This window comes from Caloenas nicobarica, chromosome 13 (assembly GCF_036013445.1).
Source record: "Caloenas nicobarica isolate bCalNic1 chromosome 13, bCalNic1.hap1, whole genome shotgun sequence".
Classification (NCBI taxonomy): Eukaryota; Metazoa; Chordata; class Aves; order Columbiformes; family Columbidae; genus Caloenas; species Caloenas nicobarica.
Genome location: NC_088257.1, coordinates 15,332,288 through 15,350,341, shown reverse-complemented (window position 1 = coordinate 15,350,341; position 18,054 = coordinate 15,332,288). Strand labels below are relative to the sequence as shown.

Sequence of the window (18,054 nt, the reverse complement as noted above, 5' to 3'; positions counted from 1 at the left end):
GGTGCCGCGGGTAGCCCTTGGGCTGGCCAGGGCCCGTGCTCTGCGTCTGCCCTCGACGAGGAGCCAGGTCTTACATGACCGCCCTTGGCCTCTCCTGGTCACAGTGCTGTTGGGGACACAGCCACAGTGCCACTGCTGAAGCCACCGATCAGCTGCTCTCCCATATGAAGGACCCCAATAATGCCTCAATGGTGTTGCTGTAGGTTATTCTGTACAAAAAAGTGTAGCAAGGAGGGGAGAGGAGGAAAAAAACCCCAAAAAACCAAACCAGGAACTTTGAGAGGAACAGGAGTGCAGAAAGGGAGTGTTGTAGAAAGGAAACGGGTGAAAAAGATACCTCAAGAAACAGGGCAAGCTCAGATTCCCATTCCGTAGGTGAAAAGCTCTTCAGTATGGCCTCTAACAGTCAGCTATTTTTTCAGACATAAGAGCATCTAGCTCTTTGTCATAATTAAAAAATATAGTTATTTCTTCCAATCTTTTTGATGCACCACACAAGGGTTTTCTAAGTAACTGGACATATTACAGTTTACTTGCCAAAAGGACAGGCTGGGAGAGTTTGCGCAGATAGATGCACTGCTAAATGCAGCAGGGAGTCTGTTTGCAAACACAAAGAGAGCGAGAGGTAAGGTTGGGAATGACCTTGCTCAGGTCCAGCATAATAGTTACCTGGATCTAAGAGCTCAAGTGTATTGCTGGGGCTTTCCACGGGATCTGTGCAAGGTTGCACATAGGCTTTGGAAACCATTGATAGCCCTGGAATAAATGGTCTCTGTATTTAGCTAGCATGACTGGACCACTTTCAAAAGTTGTGTTTAAGAACATCCCGACGACACATACGTTATTTGCAAAGGAGCTGGATAGGGAGCCTCGTCTTTGTGACTGCATCCCCTGCAACCTGTCACAGCTCCTCCCATACTAATTAATATTAAAGAGGGTACTTCACTTGTAGTTTGGTTAAGTTTCATTTTGCAGAAGGATAAAATGAAGCAGCAGAATCTCTAATTCTGAAGAGTTTCAGCTTCAGGAGATTGGAAACAGAATAAAGGATGGTCATGGTTTAACCTGAGCTAGCAATTCAAAACCACAATAGCCGCTTGCTCACTGCAACTGCACCCCCAAATAAGGGAGGGAATCAAAAGGGAAGGGAGAAACTCATGGATTCAGATAAACACAGTTTAATAAAATAACAAAATCATACTAATAAACCAATACCACTTACATATATATATAATGGAAAATAAAATACAAAGTAAAAGGTACTCAGTGCCACTCCTCATGTACTCCATCCATCCGTGCTGAGCAGCCAGTGCCAGGAAGCAGCACCTGGTCCAGAACAGGCGATGCCGGAGGGAGAGGAGAGAAAAAGGCAGAAAGGCCCAGAGGCCTCTGCAGAACAGTAAAATGGCAAAAAGCTGAACTAAAAGAACTCCCGAACAGAATTCCACTGAAACAGAGCAGAACCAGAATGGGTCTCTGTCCTCCTAGCCAGAAAATCTGACTGTCCTTCAATACACAGCATGACGCTAATGGGATGGAATATTCTCATTGATCAGCCCGGATGTCGGCCAAGGTCTGTCCCATCTACGTCTCCCTTCCCAGCTGCCCACACCTGGAGGCAGGGAGCTCAGGAAGGACTTTGGCTCCCACACAACAACTAAAAAATATTAAATCTGTCCTGGGGTGTTATATTCTTGTTCTCAAACTAAATCCAAACAACGACCATTCTAGCTACGAAAAGGAAAGGTTTCTAACTGCATGAAGAAAATTAACTCACATTCAGTCAAACCAGCACAAGGACACAGGAGACTGTGGAATGGGTTCTCATTTCAACCCTCTCAACCCTCCACACACTCAAATGAGATAAAAGCAGCAGGGCTCTGGTTGATGGATGGTTCCCTCTTAACATCATCAGGAGTGACTGTTTGCTTAGGAGAGGGTCTTTGATCTTACCGCCAGTCTTTAAATGTGGTAGAAATAAGCAATCTCCCAAAAAAGATTTCATGGTGGCTTCCTGGCTCACAGCTCGGCCTCCCGTGTTCCATTTAATATTACGTTACTGCATTTTCAAACTGTTTGGGTGTTACCTTAGGGCAATTAAACTAATTCCAGTATTGAAACATGGCAGTTTGAGGGTTGCTAGTCATGAGGTGCAGAGAGGGAATTTCTTAAGCATTTACCAACATTCTGCTGTGTCCTAAAAAGAGTTTTGGGTGATTTGTATGTTGTATGTTGGACTTTGCTTACCCAGAGATCAAAGGGCCAGCTCTCTGTAGACTCCACAGTACTACAACAGCAAGGCATTTCGACGTGTAAGATGCTGTGTGCATTAGGTGACAGACTCTGAATTTTTTTCATTTTTAAAAGATTTCACAATGGAAGACAAGTAATTCACAGGAGTTTTAGAGACTTTATTTATGTATAAACAATTTAAACACTTTGCCATAAATTATCTTTGCCTGTCTCTAGTCTTTGCTTAGCAGCAAATTAAAATTAATATAAAAACTCAATGAACAATTCATACATGTATATTACAAAAAAGTTCTTGTACCAAAGTTCGTATTAGACTTTTTTTTCTTTTTTCTTTTTTTTTTTTTTTTAATTTTTTTGTGGTGACCGTAATGTGATTGTCTCAGTTTCTCGACCAAACAAACACACTAATAATTTTTAAATCTGAAACAGTGATTGTGCCTTCTGGCTGATGTATGTACAGGGTGATCTGACGTGGTGCCCATTTGCAATAGTGTAACACAATGCCCACAGCTCTACTGGAACTGATACCAACAAACTACTGAATCTAAACAGACTACACCCTGTAACTGTGTTATACTGTCCACAATGGAAATCTTCAAAGACAAACAGAGTATGAAATTTATTTGTAGTGATTTATAGCCACCGTTTTGAATGTAACTCTACACTCTGCCCTCTTTGAATAAGTTAAGCTTCAGGCCAGACAAGTGGAGGGTCAGAGTGCAAGTGTGGTTTTGTTACTTTTAAATATATTTTTCTTTACTATTTCCAGTGCGCTCTCACTTGCATTCTCATTGTCCTCCAGTTGCTACACACAAATCACCCCAAAGTCATGTTTTAAATGCACCTGTATTTTGCTTTAAATGAAAACCTCTTGGATATTTATCAAACAAGCAGTCTGAATCATCTGTGTTTCATCAGCTGGTTAGTGAAAGTGGCCCACTTGGATTTCTTAGTTTGCTCACGTGTGAATGGAGTGAGGTAATACAATACGAGGCCTTCTTTTTGTTTTTCTTTAGACCCAGAACAAGTGGGTAATATTTCAGGGGTACTTTTTAATTTGTACGGTTAGTTTTCAGTCTGGCTTTAGTCCACTTCAGGATGTGGTTTTTAATCACTTGAACAGCAGCATTTAACTCAAAAAATATGAGCTTTTTTGCCACTTACTATCCCAAAGTAGCTCAGCCTAGTGCCCCCATTTAGGTCTTCATCTCCTTAGGAGAGGAGATAACAGTTACGACTACTGATTCATCCAGCCAAGGATGACAGCAGGTTAATTTGTTACCTCTTTCCCATTTCATTCTGTCTTAAAAACTGGATGTTGCTGCTACTGTCTGCTAGCTCTGGGTACTGCTCCACGGGCAGGACATAATATCCCTCGTAACCTTGAACCCTTCCCGTGTTCAGAAGCTGCTGCTTCTCTCCGTCTGTCCATACGCGGCTGCCCTCTCGGCCATCCCGTGCCTTCTGCTGCTCCTTGGCCCAGGCCGAGCCCAGGGCTCGCTGCCGAGCCTGGTCTAACACCCTGGCCTTCTCCTCGTCCAGCGTGTCGGGGGTCAGTCCGTAGCGGATGTTGATCAGCAGGGTGGAATACTGAAACTCAATATTCGTGAACCTTCGAGTCCTCCCGTTGACGAGGAGAGTGGGCTGGGAGACGGTGACGTTGACTCCGCTCTCCAGGACCTTCCGCCCGCTGGTCATGGCGAGGGTGACGAGGTCGCTGTCAGCCGAGCCGATCTTGACAAAGTAATGGGTGTCCTTCCCCTCGATGCTGTAGTGCATTTTTTCCAGGTAGTGAGCGCTGTTCAGGACAGAGGCAATCTTTCTGCTGTCGTCTGTGGCGATGCTGGAAACGCCGGTGGTGACACGGCCTTCCTTCACAGCAAACATGATTCCTTTCCCGATGATCGGAGTGGTTGTTGCGAACCAGTGACCTGCTTTTTCTCTAATATTGGCATGTAACCTTTTAGATATCACCTGGCCCTCAAGAGCCATGAAGGCTTGGTTGTGTCTTTCGGTTGCCTGCTGAACTCCTGTAATTAGCTGGGGAAAACAAAACAAACCGACACCAAAGAAGATATAGATCTGAAATTACTTATTCCAGAGACTGATACTAATCTTTGCTTTGCTTTTTTAAAGGAAAGCCATGCAGTGAAAAATTCTACGCTATGGGAAGAGCACCCGCAGCTACCCACCCCTGTACGTATCCTATTCAGAATCAGGTAAATACTCATTTGACAAATTCTTTTGCTATCAGTAATACCAAGTAAAATGCTTCTCATTAATCACCCTTGTAGCACATACGCACCACAAATCACAGTTTTGGAAAATTACATAATGTTCATTACAAGAATAAGTAAGACCCAAGTCTAGCACAGTTTTAATCAGAACTTAAAGCAAACAGAATCGATCTATTAAAAGATGACACTTAACCTCTGGACATTTTTGCCCAGAGATTTCAACCCGTATATATAACTAAAATGCTTTTGAATGTAAGCCTTTTTGAAAACAGATGAGATTTGGGCTCCAAAATACCGAAGAAATTCCTGAAGAGGGGATTTAGACTTTCAAGTGACTTAGAGGCCTGTGAAAGTGCTATGTTTAGGTTTATATGACTTCAGTTGTATTACCACAAATGCGACGTAAGCTTAGAACAGACCAAGGTTGGAATTGGCCTAGTACTCTAAGGTTATTAAATGGGTCAGAATTTATTATAAAGGTGGAAAGCATACACCATCTTCCACCCTCAGCCTGATGAGTATGAGCACGGTAACTGAAGTTAACAGAGCAGCAAACCAAAGCCTCTAAGTATGGAAAGCATTGGACAAAAAATGATGAGAAATCCTATTACAGGGTGAGACGAACAACCATTTCTTAGCAGTACAGCAAGTACCAACCTAAGTTTATTGCATCACGTATGTTATAAGGATGGTTTTACCAAAGGTAGAACACATGATGAATTACCCTGACACTGTCTCCCTTTGTCATTGCTAATCAAGCTAATCGAGTTACAACTTGTTAATCAAGGAAGAACTCAATAAAAGACAAACTAATGACACTGTAATTATGATAACAACGAAGGCTGGCAAGAAAGGCCTATGTTCATTAGTATAAAATCTAGCCATACCCACTTCACTTTACACTGAAATAAATACTTGGCCTTCTGCTGTAACTACAGAAGAGCCAGCAGTTCTATTCACAGAGTGGGGCAAATTTATCAAGAAAGATAACTTCATATTTCTGCCTACCTGTCCATTTTCACATGCTTGACTCTCAGACAACTCGTATGGCGGTGACACAAAGTACATTTTTGCTCTAGGGAAACCAGGAATAATGTTGCTAAGCTGAAATCCAAACATCACCAACCAGCTTTTGACATCTGAAAATCAAAAGTAAGCAGGCAAAAGAGAAATAAGTGTATGTAATAAATACAAGAAATTCACAAATTTAGGAAATCCATCCTTGACCTCCTTCATTTCAAGTAGCAGTGGAACTCATAATTTTTATTACAGTGTGGCACTTCACAGAGTTGTAGTAATCCCCCCTGAACAGGCACAGGAAATACTGCTTTAAATTTACCCAAAATAGTTCCTCAGGGATACACCACCTCGTTCATTCTTTTTCCATTACAGCACATGGATTATCCAGACATTTTACTGTATGCAATACTTGTTCCATCTCTGACACCTTCTGATGGGGCTACCATAACCTATAAACTGTCTCGTAAAATGATACTTCATTAGGTTACTACTCCTAAAAACATCTGCAGAGTCCTTTGGGAAAACACACGGTTTCTCTTCTATGACCTACTTCTATTAGCTGTCATCAGGTCTCGAGAGGCTCCATTAAATGCGGTGAGAAGCTAGACTTGTAATTCAGACGTCTAAATTTAGGTACCACGAATATCCTTCCCCATCTCTCAGGCCCAGTATGGAAAAGCAGGAGCTGCAGGGTGGGCGACAGCTCAGTACCACTAAAACCCTGCCTTCATATCTAGTTGAAAAAGCTAAGTCACTAAATTAATAATGGTAATTCTCACTCAGCAGGGATTAAGAACTAATGATGTATTTTAGTTGCCAAAACGATGTTTTAAAAACAAAACCCGTGAGCCCGTTTTACATTTCTGTTTCCTGCTTCTCTTTTCCGGCTGCCGTGGAGACGAGCAGCGGTATGGGAGCACGGGCACTTCTCGTCTGATTGGACCTACGCTCATGGCTATTTTTCTTTAAAAATCTCTCCTGTTTTTCTTTTCCAGTGGCCATCTCCCCTCGCTGGCCTGTGGTGGCTCCTGGTGCCGCTATTGCCGCTCCAAACTCCGTGTGCGAAGAGAGAGGTGACCGTGGGGGGAGACCCTGGACGGTGGGGGCTGGTCCGAGCCCGTGTCTCACGGCCTGTTCTCCCCAAATCTTGAGCAGAGGTAATGTTACATCATAAGAAGCATAAGACTTCTTGGTTGTGGACGTGTGACAGCCAAAGTCGTCTTTTCTTAGCCAGTCTGACACTAAAATAAAAAGTATAACACTTTGCTTCTGCTGAGACATTTGTATGTAGCGGCACTGCACGGTGCCTACCGTATTTTTCCTCTAGCTTTGGACAGCACAGGGTTACTGCTCCTTTTAAAGGCTTCAATTAATGTTATGGTATGATGGCCTCTGCCGAACAATTCGGCTGCCCCAATTCTGCAAAAAAGAGGAGGACCTATATACGAAGCAGTTGGTATTTTTCTTAGCTAATGTGCTTTGCAGCACTGCGCTTGCTACAGGAATAACTTTTCAGCAAAACCTGTGAATAAAGCAGTGTCAGGTGTTAACAGTAAAAATGGATTAGGAGCGATGTGTCTTGGTTTTTTTGGTTTTGCCTTTTTTTTTTTTTAACTATGGAAACCAAGGTGCCACTGTAATACTATAATCACTTCTTGTGCAAGATAATGTTTAGTCCATACAGCAACAAATATTTTCATCGCCAGTGAAGTATTTTTGCAGACTACTAGGTGTGTCCTATACCAAAATGCAATTTATCTTTCTAGATTTCATCTAGTGGATGGATAAATTAAATTAATGCAATTTCAGAGCATAGCAAAACATCGTGATACTGAAAATCTACATCAAACAGTGGTAGGTGAAAATAGGAATTTTGTTGAATTTAACAACAGAATGTGATCCCAAGGTATTTTTAGTCACCAGTATTTTCACACTATCAGCTACAAATTGTACTATCTTCAAATTGCAAAGTGGCTACGGTACAACCTGTGGTGATTACACATACGATTAGATCCCAACGTACTAATGAAACTGGCTATGATTTTTTTGAAGGAAATGCATTTTTCTTGAAATTCGAATTACTGCCAAAATTAAGACAGCTCCTTTTAAAAATGATGCCACTGCTCTAATTTTTGTATACTGCATGTTCAATTCTGAAAAAAAGCCTTTCCTGAAGACATATTAATTACCTTTCTTTTTCGAAACTGCCAGCAGCTAGTTCAAGTACTGTGTGATCTTACTAAGTGAAAAATTATTACTAATTAAGAACAGGTTACGAGTTTTACCCAGTTCTAACATAAACGATCAAAACTACTTTATTTTTTTCTCAGCTCTAGATAGTCCATAAAATTTCTTAGTCTTTCGGGAGAAAGTAGTTTTAAAAAGCATCAAGAATTTTGTTTTAAAGACTAAGGCTGTTTGCACATTAAAAGTTAAATGGGAAAAAGAAGTTTAATTAAATCCATTCTTGGTGCTAATTCATAATCTGGCCATGGGCTCAGCCAGCAGTTAATTTTGGAAGGAGCCCTGAAGGGAAGAGATGCTGAGCAGTTTGGTTCCTGATTCTGCAACTAACCTGCCAGTGATTCTTGCAGGTGACTTCACTTTTCCTTATATAAAATTAGAATGAACACATCTTCATACAGTACTAGTTCAATAGGAAGAGAACCATGTATGTGCTGGAATTGAACGTTTAGGCAATTTTTTTCTTTTTCCCCTCCATAATTCATTGTGGTTCCTCATTTAGCACCTTTTATTTGGGGAGGAGCAGTGCCATCAGGACTAGCCAGCCCTTTTCATAGCACGAAAAGGAAAATGGCCCAACCTGGATGGGAGGATTCAGCAAATGGCTGGTAAGAAGTCTGATTTCTTTCCCAAATCAACTTCCAAACTGTTATTTATACGAAATGTAATGAAGTCTCACCTGTTACATAGTTTTTTAGATCCAGTTCATTGCTGAGAGGGTTGTTACTCTTGAACATGTACAGATTGAAAGGAGCAGGTTCTTTGCCGATGTTCTTCCACATGGTGTAATCAGGAGATGTCCAGCGTCCAGCCAGGACATCATAGTCCCTTTGGGTAAAATGGACGAGTTTGGTTAAAGGATCATACAGCCCCCCATGGAACCCAATAACCAGCTGGAAATCGGGGTTAGAGTCGTAATAAATCTCCCCGTACGCTGTGTACTGCAGCTGTTTGATCATGAGCCCATTGATGCTGAACACGGCTAACGGAGTGCCTGTGTTATCAGAGGCGACGTAATATTCTTCCCCGCTGCTACTCTCCATTGCAAAGAGGTGGCCTTGCAGATCGTAGTACAAAGAGGTAATTTCTGAATTGGAATGATTGTAGACATGAGTTACCCGTGTTGGATTGTGAAGATCGGCATAAAAGTACTGTAGATGATGCCCCAGGTTAGTCTTACAGGAAGCCCTTCGGCCGAGTCCATCATAGCGGTACTGAACGCTCCACCCATTGGCTTTGTTGTAAGCTCTTGTTAAGAGTCCTTTGGAGTTGTATTCAAATACGTCAGAGCCTCGCTGACACAGGAATCCATCGTCATCAATTTTGTACGGTATGTCACCTAAGCGCGTAATCCTGTCTCTTAGGTCATAGCGCAGCGGCATCAGTCGGACGCTGTTTCCAGGATTCAAGAGATGAAGGTTTCCATTCAGATCGTAACTGTAACGCCAGGTTGGCCTGTCATTTACTGCTACGCTTTGCAGTTGCCCATCTCCATCGTAATCGTAGGTATACTTGGTTGTGTTGGCATATGGGCCAAGTTTCAGTTCTCTTTTAGTGACCCTTCCCATGCTGTCATATTGTACAGTCATCCAGTACATCAGGGACCTGAACATCTCATACTGAACTTCTTTAATGCGTCCGTGGGTATCAAAGTGCTTACTCAGTGTCATAACTGCTGTAGTAATAATTTGATTTATATCATAATAAATAACTCCGAATTTGCCAAAATGCTCTACTTTGCCAGAAATCTCATCATAACGGTAAAGATCGACGGGCAGAGGGGTCTCACTTATGATGGGTTTGATGCTTGCGATTCGAAAGCTATTATCATGATATGTATAATCAAACCTCGCATTGACCATACCTTCTTCAGAGAATCTGTAGATTTGTTTGTCAACGAGAGGACCGATTTTACGATAGCGGATTGTACAAGAGAAGCCTCCACTTTGCAAATTCACCATTTTTAGGACACCCGTGGTTTCATCATATCCAAAAGTAACTGCAGTGCTGTCATAAACAATTTCAGATAATTTGGATAGCTTTCCATACTTGTAGAAGATTTGTCGGCCAGTACCTAAAAATGATGTTTTCAAAATCCTCCCATCATCGCTGTAATCAAAAATCACCGATGCATTGCTCTCAGGAGGATTATAAATATTTCTGATATAGCCAATAGAGGTGTGGGTTGACATGCTGTGCCGAGCAACGCTGGGCATAGTAACAGCATGAAGTCGGTCTGAAGAATCATACTCGAAAATGTACTGTCGTTGACTCTGAAGCAGTAGCACCATTGACTAGAGGGGAAAAAAAAATCAATACACAGTTACTGTCTTTCAGCATGTGACCTCTGAGAGGGTATTAAAGAAAAGTTTACTGAAGAGGAACTAATGTTAACTGAATAAAGAGAGACATAGATACATTCGTTAGGGGCACAAAGCTGCTCAGGAATATTGTCAGATTGCCAGATGAGAAGATCTTCTACTTGAAAATCAATATGCTGACATTCCAGAGAAGGTGTAGGTTAGCAACCTATCAGCTGCCCTCCTTTTAGCAGGACTTCTTTTTTTTTTGAGGGATGCAGAGAAGTTAGATAAATGAGTTCATTTATCTTTCCGCTAGCAGTTGTAATTCACAGCCATTATGGTGAAACATGTGAGAAACTAAGCAGAGAACATTTGCTTAAAACAACAGATTCCACAAAGGGAAAGGGAAAATAATACGCAGTTTTGAAGTATTTAAGACACTTCCATGACTGAAGTGTCTTAATTAGGCTATATAAAAATGCATTACCATGTTTTCATTTAATAAATAATGATTAGAGATTAATTACCTGTTTCTACTTGAACCTTTTGTCAAGGTTTAGTCATGTACTTTTGGTTTTAATTAAGCCCAGTGCATTGTGTTAATTTATGCCATTACATGGCAGCCTAAGTGCTTTCAGGAAAATACCGAAGGACACAAACCATGAACAAAGCACTTCCCATTAAAAAGTAGTCAAATTCAGTTGACTAATTGAAAAATAAGGAATTTTGAGACCAGGTACAAAGGGATTCTTAACAGCTGGAAGAGGTAAAATTTTAGATAATTTCTGTATGTTATATGCAGAGCTTAAAATGAAGCCGAACGGTACCTTTTCTCTTTGAGGCTAGTGTCAGAAGGTAAAACACCATCACCTACTTTTTCCAGGTAGGTGTAGCTCCACACCTTCCCGTCCGCGAACATGCGGGAGATGATCCTGCCCTGCTTGTCGATGTCCGTCCTCTCGCTCATGGCCCCGCGCTGCAGCCCGGCCAGGCGCCCGTTGAAGAAGTAGGAGACGTTGACGGCGGCCAAGCCGCTGCTCGGCAGCCACAGGAAAGGCCGCCCCAGCTGGTCGTAAATGATCCGCAGCGTGAATTTACGGTGGTCGTCATAGATTTTCTCCGTGCGTATGTTGCGGTCGTAGTCGATGGAGAGTAAATTCCTTCCATGCACCTATGGAACGGAGGAAGGCTGCGGTCAGGGGGCACGACGCCTCTGTGGAATTTCAGCATGAAAGTAGTATGCACAAAGGAAAACTAAATTTCCCCACATTTTCAAAAGTGTAGGACGTCTTCCTATTAACGGGCTTTTGCTTTCTGCTGCTGGGTATATGCAAATACGTAACTTTGACTGTTTTACTGGGGTATTGCCCCTCGCCCAGAGAGACAGTTCCTTACTGTCAGAATGCACGGACATTCTGCACACCTGGGGCTTCAAGTGCAGAGTGTTCACATCTAGCAGAGAAACAAATTATTTTGAATGGAAGTAATTTTTCTACTTCTACCATTAGCAGTTCTTAGCCTTTTTCCCTACAATGACTCCAAGAACAATAGAAGAAATTATAATTTGGTGTCTTCATTGAGATTTAGCCACTCAGGTTCTGCGGCTGCGACACCCTGCTTATGAATTCATTCATTTAATGTTTTCTTCATTTACTTTCCGAATACTCAATAGGTCCCTCAGCAACCCCATCACTTGGGATGAGTTTCATTTCTTCTGATTAAAAATCCTGATCATACAGGCTGGGAAAGATGGACTTCTAGTTTTGAGGAAAAAAAGTGCTAAATAATTAGATTAAATGTTTTCCTTTTTTTTTTTCTTCAGTTACAATTTTCAAATCAAAGTACAGCATGAAATGTTTCCATCCCAGATTTTTTTTAAATTTTATTTTTTAATGAAAGAGCAAGACAGAAACAAAGGTGCATCAGAATGCCAAATGGAGAGGCTTCTAGTGAGAGTGCTTTAATGAGAGATACATAAATATATTCACTGGAGGCTAAGCCGCAGAATTCAGGCTAATGCTGTAATCTGATAAAGCTTCCTAAGTAATTTAATTGTAGATGCATCATTAATAAAGTAGAAGTCTTTAAATTAGATATAATTTGAGAGCAATGACTACTTAAAAAGTATTCATCAGTTTCTGGGAATTCATTCTTCAGCTTATATTTTACAGTAGCTTTGATTAAGCAATGCTTTCTCTTATCCAAAATTAAACTGCACATCAAACAATATGTAAATTAACCCTGAGCCTTTCTTGACGACATAAAAGTTATTCTGAGATATTTTCACTGGCAGGGGTAAACCCAATTCCCATCCCAACTGACTCTGTAGGAATTCAGTAATACAGAAAGGAAATTTAAAATTAATACAGTTTTGTGTTTGTAAAGAAATAATTATTTCAAATTATCGCTCATTATCCTAATTTTTTCCATTAATAAAATTTAGCTCTTTAACAGTTTGCATTTCCTCAGTGGGAAATAATTAGAAAAAGCTCTTTTCTGTACGTTTTCCCAAAGGTTATCTCAGCAACAACTTCTCCTGTAACTCAAATAAAAGATAGGGTATTTTTTTTTAAACACATTGACAAAATAAATCATATTCTGCTCTCCCACTGTAATGGAAACAAAGGCAGAGAAGCCAAACTCAACAATAGTACTTTTCTCAGCTGGTTGCGATAGTTGTGTAAATGTAGGATCAATCCTGGTGACAGAGACATATCAAACCCTTTTCCTACTTTCCTACTTCTTCTTTCCTACCAAAACCATGTAGCTGTAACATGAGAAGGTGAGTGTATGACTGAAAAGAACCCAATTTCTTATGGACTGGCGGATTTTATAGAAAGCAAAAAAACCCCAGCAAAAACATGTGTCTTTAAAAAATATTAAGAACCGAATTTTAGCTGCCTTTTTTTTAAAAAAAATTTCTGAAGCTTCATAAAGCAGTTGGGATTTCTGGAGTTTCTTCTCTTCAGTACAGTAAATGCAACTGTAATCTGCACATAGAAAAGCCTGACTCCAGGTATCCTCCCTTTTCTCAAAAGCATTATAAAGATTATTACCTTTTTTTGCCATACATAACCAAAGCATTAGAGTTTTTTAAATGATTGCACAGAAGAGCTATGCACAACCACAGACATCACTTGGGGAATAAAAAAGCACCTGCTTGGATAACTCAGTAACTTCATTTGTAAAATAAGTAAAACTGCAGAGTGTGACTGCAGTGTTGCATTAATTCGATAGAAGCCCAAACGAAACGAGTGACTCCCACTACTCCTGGGAACACCACTAGTGCTATCACAAGTGTCACGGCTGGAGCCGATCGAACAAGCTCCTTCTCTTTCTCTCCTCTGCCCACCTGCACACCCGGTTTCCTTGGGCGGCTGCAGGGACGGGCGCTTTGTGGCCCGGGTCAAGCTCCTGCGACAGAAATCCCTGGTGTGATGCTGCCTCGTAACAAAAACTCTTCGGAGGGAACCTGAGCAAGACTTTATCTGAAACTACTTCAAGACACGGAACGTCTGGCGCATAAAATAGTAGCGGACGGTAAGTGGGATGATACCAAGGTGAAGTGCGGGTCTTCCTTGGCTTTACGACGTCTGCCCAGGCAGGGGTGAACCCCGCACAATAACACCACCACCTTTTATTAATTCTGAATTTGGGATTCAGGTGACGGCTCTGCACGCTCCCTCACCAGGTGTCCCAGTGCAGTGTTTGTTCTGTACCGGTTCGTGCCACAGCTGTCCCTGCCCTGCCTGCCACCTGCGCCCCGCGGTGCTCCAACACTCCTGCTGTTTCATTCGCTACACAATTTTTAAAGAGGAATTATGATAAATGAGATGCAAATAAATTCTGTGCTTTCTCCCTCATTTTCAAATTTCATTTTCAGTCCACTCAACCTGTTATAATCTCACAGTGATTTTCATTTAAAAGAGCTAAATGGATATGTGATTATTGTTACAGGAACTAACACCAGACAATTAAATGTTGAGGTGTTGCTAGATAAAGCAGTGTTTTGATTTGCATAAACATGATGCTAGAAAACCCATCTCAGGCTAGGTTTCAGCTCTGAGATGTGTCTAACTTCAGCTAATTACCACAAGTACCTCTATCAAATTTTTAGTATTGAGAGTTAGGATTACAGCAGTTTCATTTCATGGTCCTATTTATTTTTATTTTGAACACCTACTCAAAATGCAGACCTGATCTATTTTCTACTTATAATCAACTTCTGCAGGTCAATACATCAAAAATCAATTACACAGCCATGAAATCTAGTTATTAAGGATTAGCTGCTAATCTCATTCCATTTTTGTCTAACCTTCCCCCTCTCCCCAAGAAGTGCATTCTGAGGATTTGTGAGAATAAGGAAAGACTCGTTAATTCAACACTGTGAATTAGATGTTAAGCAATAGGAAAAGACCGAATTTAACATCCTAGTCTTATTTTTTTTTTTTGTAAATGACTACCTAGTTGTTTACATATACTGCATTTAATATATCAACTTGAACACACAGAACTGTATCTCATGTCAAATGATATTGAAAGTATTAATAAAAGAACCAGGACTTGATCAGCACTACATGTGTTTTCTGCCCAGTATCAACTGGGTATGCTGAAGAGGCCAGTGAAAGTTTAGATACTTAAGGGGTGAAAAACAGGCCAGCTAAGAACAGAATGGGATTAATCTGGCTGCAGCAGATCTTTAATTTGGCAGGGGATGGATTATGTGACTTGAGCGTCTTTCTTATCCTATGCTTATGACTTCGTAATTATGGCAACTATTTTCCAATCGTGCCATTTGGGAAAGGGAATAAACACAATATGCCTGTCTCCATGAATCCGTAGGGGGATTTTCCAGAAGCAGAACATAACAGCTCAAGCTGTAATTGCGTTTGCTCCCCAGGACTAACTGCGGCAAGTGTGCCGTAGCATTTCTACAAATGGCGAATGGTCAGATTTTCTTTTTCCCCCACTTTCAACAGCAGAGTGACTTGCAGCAATATTCTGTGTATTTTTACCAACCTCTTTTGGAATACTTTTAGTAATGAAGCTTCTATAGCTGATTGCAGCAGATGATCCCATGCAGTTAACTGACCTCTCAAAGAAAAGATTGTCATCATAAAGACAGAGTTGTGCATTTTTAACAAGTGAAAATAGGAAAGACATCCTTCAAAATGGAAAATTGTCTGCCCACAGAAGAAAAGATCATTACTGTAATGACAGATTCTACTTACCCTGAGCTTTCTTCCAAACACAGTCACTTTGCCTTTAATCTGTTCCTTCCTCAGACGCCATTCAATTGAGTTTAAACCATTTTCCATTGGCAGAGAAATATTACATCGTCCTATGGTGGGAGTCACAGTCCCAGCCAGGACATGAGGCTCGCTGTGAAAGCTAATGCTCATGCCATTGGCATACATCACTCTCAAAGTACCATTATTACAGAGCTGGTAGCTGTTCCTCACTTGATCTACAGCAATAATGAAAAGAAAATAATTTAGCTACTCCAGTCATAAAGAAAACATATAGCTTAATTTGATTGGTTTTTTATTGCACTCCTGTTGATGTTAAATGAAGTCAGCCTGCAATTACCATTTACATGGTACTATGGTGGAATTACAGATGTTACTGTTTCATGTAAAGAACAGGAGTGAGCCTGCAGAGAGATATTGTGTTTATTTCATTATGTTTTCCCTTTGGTCTTAATTGTGAATCAAAATGCATGGTGATATATTTCAACCATGTAATTTATTTCTAATATGAACAAAAAGTCCCGAAAACTTAACTGCTGGATAAACAACAAACCATTAAATTCCAGGACAAAAAGAAAAACAAACAAACAAAAGTTGGTGGACTCTTTATGAGTGGGAAGAAGTAAACGCCACTTCTTTTTCTTTCCCTCTGTTTAAAAACTGCCTCCAGGCAGAAGCTTTGTAGAGAGTTCCAGTTTAGCCCTAACTCCTGCAGGTGCGCGCTCAGCAGCGCAGGCTGGCAGCGCCCGTCCTTTCCTTGCTGCCTTCCTCCCACCCCCTGAGGTGCGCACCCCTGGCCTCTTGCTTTTGGGAAAGAGTTGTAAAAATAACCCTGTACATCTATGGCTGTGCTGCTCTCCAGCTGTTTGACACGGCCGGGTCCGTTCCCAGCCAGGATAGAGCACTACAGCGAGCCACTGTCACCAGAGCATCAGTGCTTGTCTGACAGGACAGCATCTACATAATTAATCATCTGGTATAAGAGAAATAAAGTCTTTGTAACCAGATGCGTCATGGTATAATAGTCTATAAACATCGACATTTATGTCAGGAGGAGATTCTTGTTTGAGGGTGATAGTCTTATTTCAGTGACTTTATATCTTAATTAAAAACCCCCATCGCTCACCGAATTGCTGTCAGTGTGCCTTTGATAACTGACTGGTTTTGCTCCATCAGATACAACACTTGGGTGGTGCTGGAAAGCTCCATGCAACCATTTCACCATTTTGTTCTGATCTCTCCTGCCACACTCAGGCTGTAACACTGTTCTCGAAGTGTTAACTGCGGCACGAGATCATCCACTGCACTGACTGGTTTACATTTTATTTAACGAGAATGTACAAATTTGGAACATTTCATTTTTAATAGTAGGATGGTGCCTGAGCCTCCCTCTCCAGGAGGGTTTGCACCCAGGCAGCCACCGCTCAGCACTCAGACTGCAGCAACGGGGCGCTGGAGTCAGAACCAATTTTGCAGTGAAGTACAGAGAAACATGTGAGTGGGGAAAGTGACCCTGAGCCGAGAGGGAACGGCAGGACTAGCTTACACCAGCAGATAATGAGCGTAGATATTTGACACAAAGTATGATTGTGAAATGTCTCTTACCTGTCCTGAAGACCTGCCATTTTAGGAATGAGCTTTATGGGAGTCTTTCTTGCAAACCTTAGGCTTTTTTCCCCTGCTCATGAGTGTACTAATGGCACGAATCTTTTGCGAATTGCTTTCTCGAGCTGTGTGTGTGGTTAGATGTGCTGAGAAGTGCGCTTTGGTACCTTGAACAACTGTATAGGAAGCCTCCACAGAGGAGAGATTTGTGATGACCGTGACATCGTCATCCCGATTAGAATTCTCGATGTCGATGGTAATAGACTTTTCCATTTCTCGATGAAGGCTAGTTACCACTCCAGTGGGACGTGTTACATTGGTCAGACGCCCTTCATGATCATAGCTAATAGAAAAGTTAGTGAGAGCAAAAAAGCATGAGGATATATGTTCATTTCAATACCCCATGTATTAATAATGCACCACACTTGTGCAAAAATACCCAGAATGAAACAGATTTTCAAGAACATCCTGGTCATACCTATTTCTCTGTTCTTGAAAGAGTCTATAATGATGAAATAATAAATTTAGAGATACTGATCTCAACTACATGAGTGTAAATCCAGGCTAGCATCTTTTAAATTATTTAATGGATTAACTAAATTATTACAGATATTCGGAGTGCTCAAACAATTATAATTAGCAAATTATTCTGTCTTTCAATAGTTGCATTTCACTCCAAGGAAGTGGGCTTACGATGGATACTACAATATACAACTGCATATACTGCACATTTGCAACTGAATACTTAGCAGAAACTACTAAGTATGGTATTAAGTGACATATCGAGGAATAAACTCGTCATAAGAAATTAAGAAAGACATCAGCTTGAGAACATAATAATTTCATTTAGATCTTATCTGTGGTATTGAACTGCATTTTGGGGTCAATCTTTTGGCTCATAAAGACGAATGATGAGAAGTTAAAGAACGGAATAGGTTGGAGTTGCACAAAGGGCAGCAGTCAGCACATCTTAGAACATTAATTAAGTGCTCCAGAGGCATAAAGATTAAGAAAAAAAATAAAGGAAAAAGGGCTCTTCATGAGCTTATTGAGTTAAATTTATTTAGAAGCCTGAGGAGAGGGGAAAAGAAAGAATGCTGCCTGAAATCAAATCATACGTTTTCTCCCTTTCCTTCAGTGTGC

The 18,054-nt window shown here is 41.0% G+C and overlaps 1 protein-coding gene across 6 annotated transcripts in view; it reads right to left on the bottom strand.

Annotated features, from left to right (window-relative positions):
- Nucleotides 1-3,531: 3,531 nt before the first annotated feature.
- Nucleotides 3,532-18,054, bottom strand: part of TENM2 (teneurin transmembrane protein 2) — a 501,281-nt gene continuing 486,758 nt past the window's right edge. For all 6 annotated transcript variants that reach the window (XM_065644312.1, XM_065644313.1, XM_065644314.1 and 3 more), the window contains 6 exons: nt 17,079-17,254; nt 15,289-15,524; nt 10,932-11,228; nt 8,434-10,048; nt 5,499-5,629; nt 3,532-4,293 (listed from right to left, as the gene is read on the bottom strand). In XM_065644312.1, coding sequence (XP_065500384.1) covers nt 3,532-4,293; nt 5,499-5,629; nt 8,434-10,048; nt 10,932-11,228; nt 15,289-15,524; nt 17,079-17,254 — 3,217 coding nt within the window. The remainder of the gene's footprint in view (nt 4,294-5,498; nt 5,630-8,433; nt 10,049-10,931; nt 11,229-15,288; nt 15,525-17,078; nt 17,255-18,054) is intronic.